Source organism: Triturus cristatus, chromosome 6, assembly GCF_964204655.1.
Source record: "Triturus cristatus chromosome 6, aTriCri1.1, whole genome shotgun sequence".
Classification (NCBI taxonomy): domain Eukaryota; kingdom Metazoa; phylum Chordata; class Amphibia; order Caudata; family Salamandridae; genus Triturus; species Triturus cristatus.
The window spans coordinates 1255980352-1255996332 of NC_140589.1; the positions used below are offsets into that span (position 1 = coordinate 1255980352).

General features: G+C 44.6%; 1 protein-coding gene across 3 annotated transcripts in view; it reads left to right on the forward strand.

Annotated features, from left to right (window-relative positions):
* The window catches only part of MEMO1 (mediator of cell motility 1), a 274285-nt gene that overhangs the window by 158394 nt on the left and 99910 nt on the right, over positions 1-15981 (forward strand). For all 3 annotated transcript variants that reach the window (XM_085612203.1, XM_085612205.1, XM_085612204.1), the window contains 2 exons: positions 2260-2402; positions 7083-7159. In XM_085612203.1, the coding sequence (XP_085468329.1) occupies positions 2260-2402; positions 7083-7159 (220 nt within the window). The remainder of the gene's footprint in view (positions 1-2259; positions 2403-7082; positions 7160-15981) is intronic.

Genomic DNA, 15981 nt, shown 5'->3' on the forward strand with positions numbered 1-15981 from the left:
CTCTTTCAGTGCAAATCTCTTTACTTCGGCGTATAGTTTCAATCCATGTTCCTAGACGTCGACGTTTCTTTATTTGGTCAGGAAGTTGTGTAGTCGCACAGGCTCAGTCATTTCAAAGGTGTTTACTTGCTGCTACATGAAATGAAGAAGGCTGTCCACATGTTTATTAAAATGTTCCCCTCTCTTTCCCACAAATTTGTGGTGAGGAACAGTTTCACAATGGTCCATTGATTTTGAATTTGTCATTTCTCTGAAAACATTGCGAATAGAAAGGACTTTATGGTAAACTAGCTGCCTTTGGGAAACCTATTCACTGTTACATGTCAGACCAACAATTCCCTTTGAGCTTTTCTGTGATTTCTTCATATCTGGAGCCACAGCATTTAAACTTCTCTCTGTCTCACCACAAAATGCTTTGGATGAATTTTCTGTAGAGGTGTGGTTTTTTCACCTCTGGCTTCTTAACTCTTTCCAAATACCAGGACCCATATCTCGGGTATTTTATTCAATTGAGTTCACGAAACGCAGTAATCAGTGACTCCAAAGTCTTCACATGTAGCTCCCAGTCACCTTCCCAACCTGCGTGTACCAAGCTTTTAACTTTAGCCATCGTGTGTGAAACGTTTCCCCAGGACTTGCAAAGTTGTTATTTTTCTTCTCATTCTTTGACAAACAATGCAAACTTGCTTTTTTGATTTTGAACTGAGTGTAATGAACATTGCCTGGCTTTGCATTATATCTTTTGAATGTATTTGAATGTATGCACGCATGCAGTTCAGGTGGGCATACAGATCCGCTGCAAATACATTCACCTCATGGTTTAGATCAGCTACTCGGCTGAAAATTTTATGTCAGAAACTAGATGCAGATAAAAACATGTTTGCCCTTTGAGACTCGCATACTCTGTTTTTTCTTTAATCCCTGTGGCCCTTGTTCTGGCTGAACCACAGATCACACACTGAAGATCCTCTGCTTTCTTGTCAGTTGTTGGAGGTGGACGAGGTGTAGCCATTGATCTTCTAAGTGGATGGCCATTGGGTTTGGTTGTCGTCACCTTCTCAGAAGACTCGGATTCTTGTTGTTGTTCACTGGTTTCTGCTATTTTTTGACAATTTCTTTTCCACTTGTTACAATGATAAAATATTGGATTCTCTTCACCCATCAGTTTGTCTTTTGTGAACTTCGTCTTGCCGTATTTCTGCAGCATCTCAAACTTTCTTCTGTCCATCCACAGTTGATGTTAGCTTTTCTTATGGATTAGTTTGGCATATGGGACACATTTTTCTTTGTTGAAGGAGTCCTCATAATTTGTAGTTGGCAACACTGTCAGGAGGTAAAGATCCTCTGATACCACCTGCTTTTCTCATGTTTACGAATTTGAATCAATGGAAAACCTGAAACAAAAACAATAGTAAAATGAATTGACAAAATGATGGCTAAAACACCTCCTTATAGAGCCACCATTTTGGAAAATGGCAGGAGGGTTGCTCTGAGGAGTCATTTTCTGTCTTTATTAGACTACTTGACCACCAAATCTGTTTTAACACCAAAATGAAGTAAATGCGTCTCATGGTTCCTGACATATAACATCACTGCAACACATCCGCCATTTTTAAAAATGTTATCCCAAAAAATTCGGCCCAAAATAGCAAGGTTTACCCAAGTTAAATTACTTCTCTAATGATACAAAAGCACACATCAACAATTAAAAATTCTGGACAACAATTTGTTTACAGAGGTATATCAAGGGGCTAGGACTACCACAAGGCAGAATGATTAACATCATCTGAAAATCAAATAACTTCAGGCTACAGACAGATAAGTAAATTGTTTTATAATCTAAATTGTTTTTATGTTGATGTGCAATTGCACCATGCAGTGGCCTTATATCACCTCTTCCCTCTTCATAGTCCATATCATGCAGTACGTAAAATAAGGTATTGTTGATAATGGTGGCATCTACAAGGACGTGCCATCCCATTTTATAGCTGGAAGTTCTACCTCAAAAATATGGTATTTCCCTGCTCAGTGTACCATGCTTTCTACAGAACGTAAGAGCGGGTGACCTCCAGTGAAGCCAAGAAAACAAAAGTTGGACCTAAGGTTGCTTTAAACTGAGGAATTCAATGTATCTTAATAATTTATTGTGCACCAAAACTTGCAACCTTGCCGTACTTGTGTTATCTTAAATTATAACTGTTAGAGGACATTGTCATTTGTACTTTGACTATATGACCTGTTTTCTTTCTCCCCTTAAAGCCATAAGGATGAGTTTACAATTGTTCCGGTGCTAGTTGGAGCATTGAGTGAGTCAAAGGAACAGGAATTTGGAAAACTCTTCAGTAAATACCTAGCAGATCCCAGTAACCTCTTTGTGGTTTCTTCCGATTTCTGCCATTGGGGTAAGTGCCCTGATTTTATTTTGGCTTGCAGTTTTAACACATTATTCTGAAAAGTTGTCAGGCTTAGCCACTTCTACTAATCCTACAGCTAGACCTTCAGCGACACTCAGATAATGAAGAAATGGTAATGGGCAATGTTGGCATTTTTCAGATCATTACTCTTTTGGAAGGTTTAAGAAAACTTTGATTTTATGAGGGTGTCATGTCATTAAACCTTCATTCTGAAAACTGTTCCATTTCTCACGTTGAAGAATAGAAGAAAAAAATGACAGATTTAATTAATCTCAACCATTGGCAATTACTTGTGCCACACCCCAATCCATTGCTGGGGTGTGGACAGGGTGATATGGAGTCTGGCAACTGCGTCATCAATAATTTACAGTTAATCGAAGAGAGAGAGAGAGAGTACACCGAATTGCCATAGTGCAGGTCAGATCACACCACCACTTGGGTGACCAGTTTGAGCGGAGTAGTGATAAAATCATCACGAGAATAGATAAAGGAAGCAAGCTGGGACCAGTTTTCCATTCTGTGGCTTGAAGGAGAGACTGGCAAAAGTATGTGTGCCAAGAATTTGTCTATAGGCAAGTGAATCATTGGTTAGGACCTTGATGGGTCACCAAGCATCAGAATGAGCAACCATGCAAGAAAAGGGCTTAGGTCTTGTCAATGTTGTACTAAACAGAATTTAAGTTTATCTGTTTTGCAGGTTCCGTGAGGCAGTCTTAAAGCATGTCTTGGGTGGCAGATGTATGTGTAGTCCGATCAAGGGCAGAATTTCAGGATATAGAGAACTAAAATAAAACCAAAAGAATGCATCCAGGATCGTAGATGGAAGGCATAGGTTGCACCCCTCAAAGGAGTGGCTTAAACGCCAACTGAAAATGTAATGTGGCAATAGCCTGAATGCGGCTAGAAAGAAAAATATTCAACCTCTAATAAACAGGGCAGACAAATTGGGGGGTGATTGTATCAAAGGCAGCAGAGAGAAAAAACAAGATGAGCTGCATTTGCACTCCATATAAAGTTATCTGCAGATCTTCTGTAGCCAACTAAAAACCCCACTTGAAGTGGGTTGAGCAACAAATTCAGCTCTATAATCAGAGAGAGCTTTGTCTCTACAGTGCACTCCAGGATCTTACCAGGCTTAAGAGAGGAAAAACGTAGAATGGCCATTGCATGTGATGCTGGGTCTGTTCTGGGTTTTTTCAGGAGCGAAAGGAAATGGCCTGTTTCCAAATGAAGATACAATTGCAAAGTAGTTAAGTAGTCCAGTCAGAACAGGATATATGGCTGGGACTGCCATTCTGATTATTTAACTGAAAAGGAATCCAGACCAGAGCTAATGTCAGGATGTTTGACCTAAGTTAAAGTGTGCAAAAAAGCTGAGAATTCAGCCAAAGTAGGATTACTTGAAGGGCATTGGATATCTTTAATATTAAAGGAGGAGCTGAACTGAAGCAGTCTGAGAACTTATTGGAATGCGAATGGTAACCAGAGTGTAGCTAAAGTACCGCTGGAAATGAATAAACTATTCTGTAGACCCCAGTAGTGGGGTTATTGACCGATTTAATGAAGCAAACAATACTGTTTCAAGTGGGTTCTTTTATAGCTTTGTGTGCTTTGAGAACTAAGTTGTAAGGATTGCTTGCAGACTCAACATATAACTTGCACCAGGCTATTTCTGCCCTTTTGCAGGATATCTTTTCCCTAGAAACCAAGGGTTCCAAAGCATGTGAATCACAAAATAAGAGTTTGACTGCAGAATGCCATTTTATGTACCTAACCCATTTTCTGATTTGGTATCACATTACCAAATTGCAAAAGCGGTTAAGAAACCCACAACAAATCTCTATTTTGAAGGGGGGGGGGGGGGGTAGACTAAATAGTGACTTGATAAGCTATGTATCAATGTTTTGCAATCAAAATCCGGTCGCAAAACATTTACATTTTACCAGTACTTTAAAGGAGGTGCTAATGCATTCACTTCCCTTCCTGAATAAAAACAAAAAAATGTGGTGAGTAGGCAGTGGTTCACAGGAAAAATGCCAACTCTCAAACAGATTTTTTGTTTCTTAAATGCAGCCTTGTTTCTGTCAAGAAAAATTGGGATCCAGTTAAAAAACAAAAGCTCACTTTATTTAAAATACTATCACAGTCATGGTGGTCTGCTGACTCCTTCCCTGTGATAGTATCCACTTGTTGTCAATTTATGACCTACAAAATGAATATTGATGAGCTAGGTAGGATTGTGACCCACTACGATTTACTTGAATATTTTGAATGGCCATATAAGTGCATTGGACAGCAGCAAAATTCCTTTTAATTAGCAAAAGTCAGTGTTTAATTTGCTACCACTTTTTGCGAATGGTAATTTTTGTACATTACATAATCCATGTATTGAGTATCTGATTATTAGAGTCCTCATCATTTCCAAGAACGGGGAGCCCATTAATTAAGGTCGAAAACAGGTGATCACAATTTATTGAGGACACTCAGTGTTGAGGGAGAACGCGGAATGGAACGAGTCAGGACCAGTACAAAAAGAACAACAAAAACAACAGTTGATGGACAGAATGCAGAACAATATCCTACATTCACCCCAGTACAGAGATCTGGGCCTAAATCTATCGGTTTTTTGCTCACCATGCATTTCCAGTTTGAACCCAGCCATGTGCAAATCAGTCTTGACCCTGTGCCTCATGGGAACAGTCCAGCCCGAACTGCCAAGCCAGGTCCTCCCTGGATTGGAAACAAGCATCCTAGGGCCGGTTTCCGGGTTTCATCCCTCTTCAGCCAGGATAGCTTGATTCCAGTGGCATGGAGAGCACGGGACCCACGTCTGGGCATACCCGTCCCACTCGGGGTGACAAATGCAAAAACATCAGTTGATGGACAGAATGCAGAACAATGTCATAGATTCACCCCAGTACAGAGATCCGGGCCTAAATTCATTGTTTTTTTGCTCACCATGCATTTCCAGTTTGAACCCAGCCATATGCAAATCAGTCTTGACACTGTGCCTCATGGGAACAGTCCCTAGTCCTAGGATGCTTGTTTCCGGTTCAGGGAAGACGTGGCTTGGCAGTTCGGGCTGGACTGTTCCCAGGAGGCACAGGGTCACACTGATTTGCATATGGCCATGTCTGAACTGGGGTGGCGGAGTGAGCTAAAGAATGATGATGGATTAAACCCAGATCAGTTGATTGGGGGTGAGTGCTTGCAATGTTCAACACTCCGTCCATCATCCCCTTTGGTTTTGCTCAGTAAAAAAATAAGACAGGCATGTTTTCGGGAGGAAGCATACCTGGTTCAAGGTCAATATTATTTCCTGAAGTAAAAAATAAGAAGATTGTAGCCATCCATATGAGTGTGGCCAGGGACCACTTGGTTGAGATTAATAGCAGAGCAGGCCTTCAACGTGTTGGTGGCATACATGTTATTAGTCTCATCCTCCCAAAGGCTAAAGTTACCCAGGAGCAGGAAACTGGAGGATGAAAAGTGCTACACAGTGTTTCTGAGCCAAACGTTTATCATTAGAGGTATTGGTAATAGACAACGGGTTTAAACTTCTTTACAAAAAGTTGAGCCTCTCTGCCGATTTGTCAACCAGAAGATTTTATAACTAATGTGGGGGCGTTAGTAGCTACACAATGTCATTTCCAGAATATTCACATTCCCCTGTTAGTGGTAAAAACAAATCGGACATTTCAGTTATTAGGTCTCATGTCTGATTCTTTCTTTGGAATGAACCAGGCATGATATAGTGCTCAATTACGGTTCAAAATGATGAGTGCAAACAAGATGGTGCCAAGAACGTCTCAAAGCTAGTGAATCCAACCTAGTGGGTTGAATAAGTGGAGAAGAAAAGAAGAAACATTGAAGAGAAACCTACTTTGTACTTTGGCTTGCTTGGCGGCCTGGAAGGGTTTCAATGGTTGTTTAAATTCGGCGACACTGCGCCTACAAAAGGCGAGTGACACATTCATGACCTACTGCATGAATTAACTGAGAGAGTGTATCGGCCTTCTCCTCACTGTGTTTCATGTACAAAGGGCTGTTTCCCACTTTTATAATATGCTCCAATCAATTGTTAGTATTTCAATGGCAGTTGCTTCTTGTGTTACAATGAGCATCACCTTAGCTGTATCTAACAATTGGATAGATTCTAGCACCCTGAGGTGCAACATGCTAAAGATCTATGTAACATTTGTCAGGAGATGTGCGACACGGATGTCGTGCTCAAGAGGATCTTTGAGTCACATTTCGAGCATTCCGTACCAGATCCCATCTACTGTCTGACACAAAACACTGCCCTCAGCCACACCATGATATAAACTGCAAGCCTGAACTATCTCTGACCGCTATGTGGCCAAGATCCACAAAAGTATCCTACTCCATGAAAAGGCTACATGCACCCAATTTCAGTGGTGAGCACAAAGTACTACGGTTAAGTGCTGTGTTTACACATTGAAGGATGCAACACGCGCTTCCTGCTTTTTTCACGCATTCTTCCCTGAATTGTTATTTGTTGATGATAGTGTTTATTTGACTTTCACTGAAATTTTCAACATGTTATTAATTATTACCATGATTACAGTGGTACTACAAAAAAGGTGCTTGTGTCGACTTTAGTTCTTAACAGCAGTTTTACTTTTCTTTTTTAAATTTTTTTTTAAGGTCAACGTTTTCGTTACACATACTTTGATGAATCTCAAGGGGAGATCTATAGATCTATTGAAAATCTAGATAAAATGGTAAGTGTTTCAGATGAAAGAGAAATCAAGTATATAACTGTTCTGAACGATTTGCCATTGGACGACCCTACTTGAGCTTTTTCATTTTGCCCGTAATGTCTCTGATTACAAGTTGACTGGGATTAAGTTAACAGTAAAATCTCAAGCAATTTTAAAGTTACAATCTGATAATCTTGCACCAGTACCGTGCATTTACGAGTAAAACGTAATGGGATAGGGGAATTACAGTGTGACTAACTTGATATGTTTTGTTTTCTTTCCCCAGTCATAAACCACAATAAATTGGCAATTCCATGGGGTTTTACATATGTTTACCTGCTCGGAGGAGATGGTAAATGTATGACCGATCCTGTTGGAGAGTGCGGGTGGAAAGGGGATATAACAAAAAAAAACAAAGAATTGCGGATTAAGCCTTGGCTGCTGAAGATGTGTTTTGCTGCAACATTTATTTTTCTTTCAGCAGCAACTGCAGGTCAAAAAATTGGATGTGGTTCCCCCACACCCGGTAAAACCTGGTGTGGAAAACTCAACCCACTTAGAATCCGGAGGGGCGGATTCCATGAAGTTGTTATCTACCACCTTACCCATATTCAGTCTCAATGTGGGCTCTTTAGACATTCAGATATTTTTAGGAGTTGGCCTTAAAACAAAGCTATCCAATCATATAATCTCATTAGCAGTATGGAGCTACGCCAATCTTCTATTTCCTTAAACAAAAATATTGACATATTGAACAGGCAGTGTATTATTTCTTCTCTTAATTTACAACTTACCTTTCTGTACACATATTAACAACGTGCATCTGTACAAGACATTAATTTGTTGATTTTGAATATATTTGCAACTGTGATTAGCCTAATTTCTACCTCACCTGCAGGCCAGCCTTTCCAATGGCGGGCAGGGGGCCTTTGCCTATTTGTGCATCTGCACCAGTGCATTGGTATTGCTGTTGTGGGCCTTGGTCGGGATGCTGTTTCTGTGATTTTGCATGCTTCCCTGTGAGTCATTTCACATCATTGTGCACATTCATCCTGGTTGTTGGGTGCCATTGCTGGCATGGAATGTGAGTTTGTGAGCTGACACCTACAGTCTACACATGTTGTTCGATTGGTGTGTCTATTTTCGAGATGTGTGCATGCTTGGTGATGCTCACTTCTGCTGTTGTCATTGTACGCTGTGTGCATTGTCAGCCCCCATGTGTGGTGCTTGTCTGCACATGGCCGAGAGTGTTATGTTTTCACTGCACTGTTAGCCTCACCACATCTCTGTGTGTATGGGACACAACCACTAGTTTGCCCCAAAAGTGTTTGATGTGTTGGGAGCAGGGATCATACATGCTGTTTGTTATTTGCAGCTTTGACCATGATGACACTTACCTTTTGGTCACTGTGATGAGGGGGGTTTGGTCCCCATCACCACAATGCTCCACATCTGCTGCATTTTGTGAGCCCCCACTTAACTTCTGCTCTACACAGTGAGGGGGGTGTTCTTTTTACATTGCCACAGTGCTATGGTGATGCTTGCCTTGTGTATGTCACACTCATGTGTTGGTCACACATGTGCTGTTACTTACGTTGTATGCTCGTAGCCATAATCACTATTGTGGGCATTTGTCACAGACTACACACTGTTGTCATGATGTCATGGGAGATGTATTTTGCGGACATACCTGATGTTTGTGTATGCTGGATGTGTTGCGCATCACCCATCCTATGGGTGTGGGTGGCAGGGGTGATGGGCAACATAAGCCCTGTGAGTGGGGGTGGCAGGGGTGATGGGCAACATAAGCCCTGTGAGTGGGGGTGGCAGGGGTGATGGGCAACATGAGTCCTATGAGTGGGGGTGGCAGGGGTGATGGGCAACAGGTCCCCAATGGGTGGGGGTGGCAGGGGTGATGGGCAACATGAGCCCTATGAGTGGGGGTGATGGGCAACAGGTCCCCTATGGGTGGGGGTAGCAGGGGGTGATGGGCAACAGGTCTCCTGTGAGTGGGGGTGGCAGGGGTGATGGGCAACATAAGCCCTGTGAGTGGGGGTGGCAGGGGTGATGGGCAACAGGTCCCCTATGGCTGTGGGTGGCAGGGGTGATGGGCAACATAAGCCCTGTGAGTGGGGGTGGCAGGGGTGATTGGCAACAGGTCCCCTGTGAGTGGGGGTGGCAGGGGTGATGGGCAACAGGTTCCCTATGGGTGGGGGTGGCAGGGGTGAAGGGCAACAGGTCCCCTATGAGTGGGGGTGGCAGGGGTGATGGGCAACAGGTCCCCTGTGAGTGGGGGTGGCAGGGGTGATGGGCAACAGGTCCCCAATGGGTGGGGGTGGCAGGGGTGATGGGCAACATGAGCCCTATGAGTGGGGGTGATGGGCAACAGGTCCCCTATGGGTGGGGGTAGCAGGGGGTGATGGGCAACAGGTCTCCTGTGAGTGGGGGTGGCAGGGGTGATGGGCAACATAAGCCCTGTGAGTGGGGGTGGCAGGGGTGATGGGCAACAGGTCCCCTATGGCTGTGGGTGGCAGGGGTGATGGGCAACATAAGCCCTGTGAGTGGGGGTGGCAGGGGTGATGGGCAACAGGTCCCCTGTGAGTGGGGGTGGCAGGGGTGATGGGCAACAGGTTCCCTATGGGTGGGGGTGAAGGGCAACAGGTCCCCTATGAGTGGGGGTGGCAGGGGTGATGGGCAACAGGTCCCCTGTGAGTGGGGGTGGCAGGGGTGATGGGCAACAGGTCCCCAATGGGTGGGGGTGGCAGGGGTGATGGGCAACATGAGCCCTATGAGTGGGGGTGATGGGCAACAGGTCCCCTATGGGTGGGGGTAGCAGGGGGTGATGGGCAACAGGTCTCCTGTGAGTGGGGGTGGCAGGGGTGATGGGCAACATAAGCCCTGTGAGTGGGGGTGGCAGGGGTGATGGGCAACAGGTCCCCTATGGCTGTGGGTGGCAGGGGTGATGGGCAACATAAGCCCTGTGAGTGGGGGTGGCAGGGGTGATGGGCAACAGGTCCCCTGTGAGTGGGGGTGGCAGGGGTGATGGGCAACAGGTTCCCTATGGGTGGGGGTGGCAGGGGTGAAGGGCAACAGGTCCCCTATGAGTGGGGGTGGCAGGGGTGATGGGCAACAGGTCCCCTGTGAGTGGGGGTGGCAGGGGTGATGGGCAACAGGTCCCCTATGGCTGTGGGTGGCAGGGGTGATGGGCAACATAAGCCCTGTGAGTGGGGGTGGCAGGGGTGATGGGCAACAGGTCCCCTGTGAGTGGGGGTGGCAGGGGTGATGGGCAACAGGCCCCCTATGGGTGGGGGTGTTAGTGGTGCTGGCCATGCAACCCCTATGGTGGGCTGTTGTTGGTGGCCAGGATGTGGATCCCGTGTGTGTGTGTGTGTGTGACATTTTGCGTGTACGTGTCGTTTGTTGGTGTTGTAGGTGTCTGACTTACCGTCTGCGCTGTCGGTCCCTGATCCGGTCATAGATGTAGAGTACTGGTATGACCTGCACGATGGGATTCATGATGTGTTTGTGTCGTACACGCTGCTTGTTGCTCCATCTCGTACCCGCTGCAAGCTGGTTCATCTCGTAGCCGTGTATTGATTTGTGGCGCGAATCGTAGCGGATATGCTTGTTTTCTGGATGCTGTGACGTCCCGTACGTGGCGAGCTGTCCGGCGCGTAGGAAGTACGCATCGTACTTGTCATGCCGGAAACTGCTATGGATACTGCTTCCGGGCGACTCGGTTCATCTTTAGGAGTTAACGGCTCGGACGGAGAATGGGGCTTGATTCACAGCCTACGTGTCGGTCGTGTTTTTGGCAGTTATGCGCATTGTACTTGCTCTACAGGATGGACCGGCTCCGGGTACGTGTCGGTCACACGGTAAGGCTACGGACAGCTGTCCGACCGGCCATCGCAATCGGCCCCTTAGAAGAATTTCTGGCAAAAACCAGGCAATGTTATCCTATGGAGGAAAATCAAGTTATCGGGAAGTACAGTTATAATTACTTTTCAGGGTCAGTGCTGGGCATCAAGATCCAGCACTGGGATCTCTCCTGATAGCAGGTGAGTAAATTTGTTTTCGTTGCCCGGCTGATTTTTTGTTTATATTTTAAAGTTTCAAAACTCGACAGAAGAATTTCCAAGTGAAACCAATCAATGTTACCCTATTAAATAAAAGGGATTTACCACACAATGAAGGCTCTGGTCACAACAGCCTGGGTACGGGAGTCACCCCTAAGTCAGCTGCACATACCCCAAACATATGCCTAGCAAGTTGCACAGAGTTCCCAGTTGCTCCTATTACAATGATGCCCACACCTGTAGGGCCAGTAGTGATGAGCACGAAGTATGTGGAAGTGACAATTTGGACAATGGGAAGCACATCATATGTGCAGGGGTGCAAGCCACAGATGTGACCATGCCAATGAAATGCTCACAGAGAGATGTACACAAATAGTTGATCCAGACACACCCAGGTAGCTGCAAAGTATGACATGGATACCCACCAGAATAGGATACATATCTCATGGACCACAGGGAGTACCTCACATCAACACATCAGTATTCAACATTGTAAACCAAGCATTACAGGTGCAAGGGCATGTAAAACAACATCAACATGATGTACAGCTAAATCAAGTTCACAGGGACAAAGAAAAAAGCTTTATTCAGCATATGAAAAGTGAAACGTCTGTTCCAACAACAGGCCAAGGGCCAGTCCATATCCAAATGGCAAGGAGTGAACTAGTGACAAATTCAGTATATGAAATTCTAAACGTCTGTGCAACCAAAAGGCCAATGGCCAGTCCATATCAAAATGCCAAGGAGTGAACTAGAGTGACAACTGTCACACCTTGCTTGCCTGCACTGCTAAGGACTGGGGTCATCCCCTTGGAGGAGCAAACATGGGGGCAGGCCAAGCACCGCAGGGACAGTATCGGGGCACAGCAGAAGGAGGCAGTGAAGAGGTGGGGGATGCAGGCGAGACACTTCCAACTGCAGTGGAGATGACTGAAGTGGTGGGTGCTGTCACAACTGTGGGGCACAAGTCAGATGGGGTGGGTGCTGGCACAACTCCAGTGGGCAGGTCAGATGGAGTGGATTGGCTCACCACTGCAGTGCCCAAGTCAGACGGGTGGTCGTGGACTCCAAAGCAGTGCCTACATCCATGGGAGTGGAATGGGGGACAGGTGAGGTCGGCAGGGCGGGGGGAAGGGGGGGGGGCAAACGGTCCCCACATCAGTGGCACCAATTGTCTGACCAGGTGTGGAGGAGCAAGTGCTTGGGGGGGGATGGCCTTAGCATTTTGGGGATGGTGTATCTGTGTGTGGGTGAACCCAACGCAGGGAGTGGCAGGGAAACCTCTGGAGTGGTGGCATTGGCGATGGAGGACGGAGACTTTGCCTTGGAGCTGCGGGGGGGTCTTGCTCTTCTTGCGCCAGGGGATTTGCGGGTGGGCGTCTCGGTCTGACTGCGCCTTGGGGAGGGTGTCCGTGTGTGAGGGGCACTCCCTCCTGTGTGTGGGGACTTCCTCTTCCCCTTGTAATAAGGATCTGCTGGGCCGGTGGGGAAGAGGCCAAGGTCACAGAGGAAGAGCTTCTGGGGGGGATAGGGTTGCAGGTGAGGCAAGGGAAGGGGGCTGGGAGGGAGAGGTCTCGGAGGACTGTGGATGACTGTGTGTGTGTCAGCAAACGGATGTATGACGTTACAACGCATACTTTTACAACGCATGCACTTACAACGCTATTTTTACATCGCAACATCCACTACAACGCATTCCATTACATCGCATGACACTACAACGCATTTAAAAAAACTACCTTTACAACGCATTCCATTACATCGCATACTACCTTTACAACGCATACCATTACAACGCATACTGTTACATTGCATTTATGGTTAGTATAGGGGTAAAAAATTACTATTCTAACTCCAGGGGGTGCAACAGTAGGGTAAGTGTTGGATAGTATAGGGGTTAAAAATTACTATTGTAACTCCAATGGTATGCATTGTAATGGTATGCGTTGTAATGTCTGCGTTGTAGTGACATGCGATGTAGTGTCATGCGTTGTAATGGTATGCGTTGTAGTGTCATGCGTTGTAAAGGATGTTCCGTTGTAATGCCTGCGTTGTAAGTGTAGTGCAATGTAATAGTTGCGTTGTAAAGGTTGTTTCCCCAGCAAACCGGCCCCTGTGAGTGTGGAATCAGTCCCCTGCGCTTGCTTGTGTGCACGTCTAGACCTTGGTTTGGGGGTTCTCTTTCAGGGGATCCTCAGTAAATAGTCATTAGCATTAGAATATTCCCGCCCATGCGCGGGACCCTGGAAACACTATATTATATGCGATATATGTGAGTCTCCAACTATGTGGGATTCTTTGGCACAGCGTTCCTTGTCAAAAAACCTGTTTGAGCGCAAAACAACCTACTCAAGGTAATCAATTAATCAAGCACAATATAACAAAAGAATAATGGAGCTTACTTAAAGTCAGCAGTGTATGCGCATTATGGACTTCAAGTCCCATAAAGCTTCAGATGGACTGTGCACTAAGCAAATGCCCACTGAGGGGCTTGAATTAAATAAAAGGAACCGGATATGAAAATAATGCGTACATCCATTTTCTTTCGTGCAGCCCAAAATGAAGGGGCATGGAAGCCCTGACACTCGTCGGCACTTTTAAAGACTTGTGTGGAGTGTGAAGGCAGGCTACAAATCAGAGCCGGATGGCGGAACATCTGTCGAGTGCTCTCGGAATGCTTCAGGGCAAATATATATATATATATATATATATATATATATATATAGATAGATAGATAGATAGATATACTGGCGGTCGCCAGTAGATAGTTATAGTTACAACCTAGTTTCCATAGGAAATCTCAAAATTCTATTTTTAATAACTTTGGCGCAGGTTGACGAATCCTCGCGAAATTTTCAAAACTAATGGGGCGCTCCGTTCAGCTCCTACCCTGAAAGTCTCGGCGTGATTCGTCAAGCAGGGGCCGAGAAAAAAGGGGGGTCCCAAAACGCGTTTTCCCCATGCATTTTTCCATAGGACCTGTAGACACAGCTACAGCCCGAACGGCTGAACAGAATTACTTGAAATTTGGCAGAGAGGTAGCCATAAGGTCAAGGAAGTGCCTTTTGCAGGTCTGGTGTAAATCTGTTCAGTATTTCCTGAGAAAATAGCATTTAAAAGCATATATATATGTGGGCGGAGCCTAACCACACATCTCATCCTGAGATCTGATTGGCTGTCAGCACTTCATCCAAGAAGTGTTGGCAGCCATCTTGGGACCAATATACATGATAGCACCTCATTAAAAAGCATTGCAGTTAATAGAAGGTTTTAAGACTTTAATTACATTATAAATCATTTGTTGATGGTACCATACTCATTTTAGGAATTGTGGTATGTTCTAAGGTGATTTCACCATGTGAAAAAGCCTTCTGCTGGGATATCATGATTGAGAGAAAAATATTTTCTCATGCTTTTACCACAGAGGTTTGGAAGGTGATCTACAAGCTAAACTGAGAGCTTATTTTCTGTAAATTCACATTATCTTTCTCAGTCATGTGAGAATGAAGTCTGACATTCTCAGTAAAACATGTACATCCAACAAGGGCAGAGACTGTCAGTTGATTCCTTTGTGTTCTACTGCAGCTTCCCAGAGTGTTCCAAAGAACTACTAGAGCGCTAACAGTCCTACTTATGATAAACGTATGGCACACCTGAAGCCATCTTGCTTGGATTAAAGTGGTAACTCTTAAAACATTTAATTTAAAAAGGAACAAAATGAGGGGGTTCATTTTTCCATAAAAAGTATGATTAGTGCTGCAGAAAGAAAAATTAGGGCACATTTTGAGTGACTTCTCAAATCCTCTTCTATTTCATTAAAAAATTCTGACATGCAGACTGAAACATGCACTTTCAATACCAGCAGCAGTTTTCCCTGGTGAGCAGTAGCTTTACTACAGTGATCTAATGAGCAAAAAGAGTGCTAACATTCTGAATTTATGGCAAATGTGTGACACATCTGAATGCCTTCTTGATGGAACCAAAGTAAAAAACTGAAAGTATTTCCTACTGAGGAGACTGCAGTAAATGAGGAAATTAGGAAACTTCATAACAAATAAGTCTCCCAAGATGGCCACCAGAGACAAAAGAGCCCAAATGTAGCCCAAATATCACCCAGATGTAGCCCAAGTATAGCCCAATGACAGAATGTCCCAGAATGTTCTTAAAAACAACTAGAGCGCTTACTGTCTTCATTATGACAAAAGTATGGCACACCTGAAGCCATCTTGATTGGAATAAACTGGTAACACTTAAAACATTTAATTTAAAAAGGAACACAATGAGGGGGTCATTTTGCCATAGAAATTATGATGAATGCTGAAAAAAGAAAATGAGGGCACATTTTGAGTGACTTCTCAAATCCTCTTCTATTTCATTAAAATATTCTGACATGCAGACTGAAACATGCACTTTTAATACCAGGAGCAGACTTCCATGGTGAACAGTAGTTTTACTACAGTGATCTAATGAGCAACTAGAGTGCTAACATTCAGAATTTATGGCAAATGTGTGACATATCTGAATACCTTCATGATGGAATCAAAGTAAAAAACCGAAAGCATTTCCTTCTGAGGAGACTGCAGTACATGAGGAAATTAGGAAACTTCATAACAAATAAATCTCCCAAGATGGCCACCGGAGACAAAAGAGCCCAAATGTAGCCCAAAATCACCCATATGTAGCCCAAATATAGCCCAATGACAGAAGTGTGCAAAACACTTATTATTTTGTGTTTTTGCAGTGTTATATAGTGCAGACTTGTCA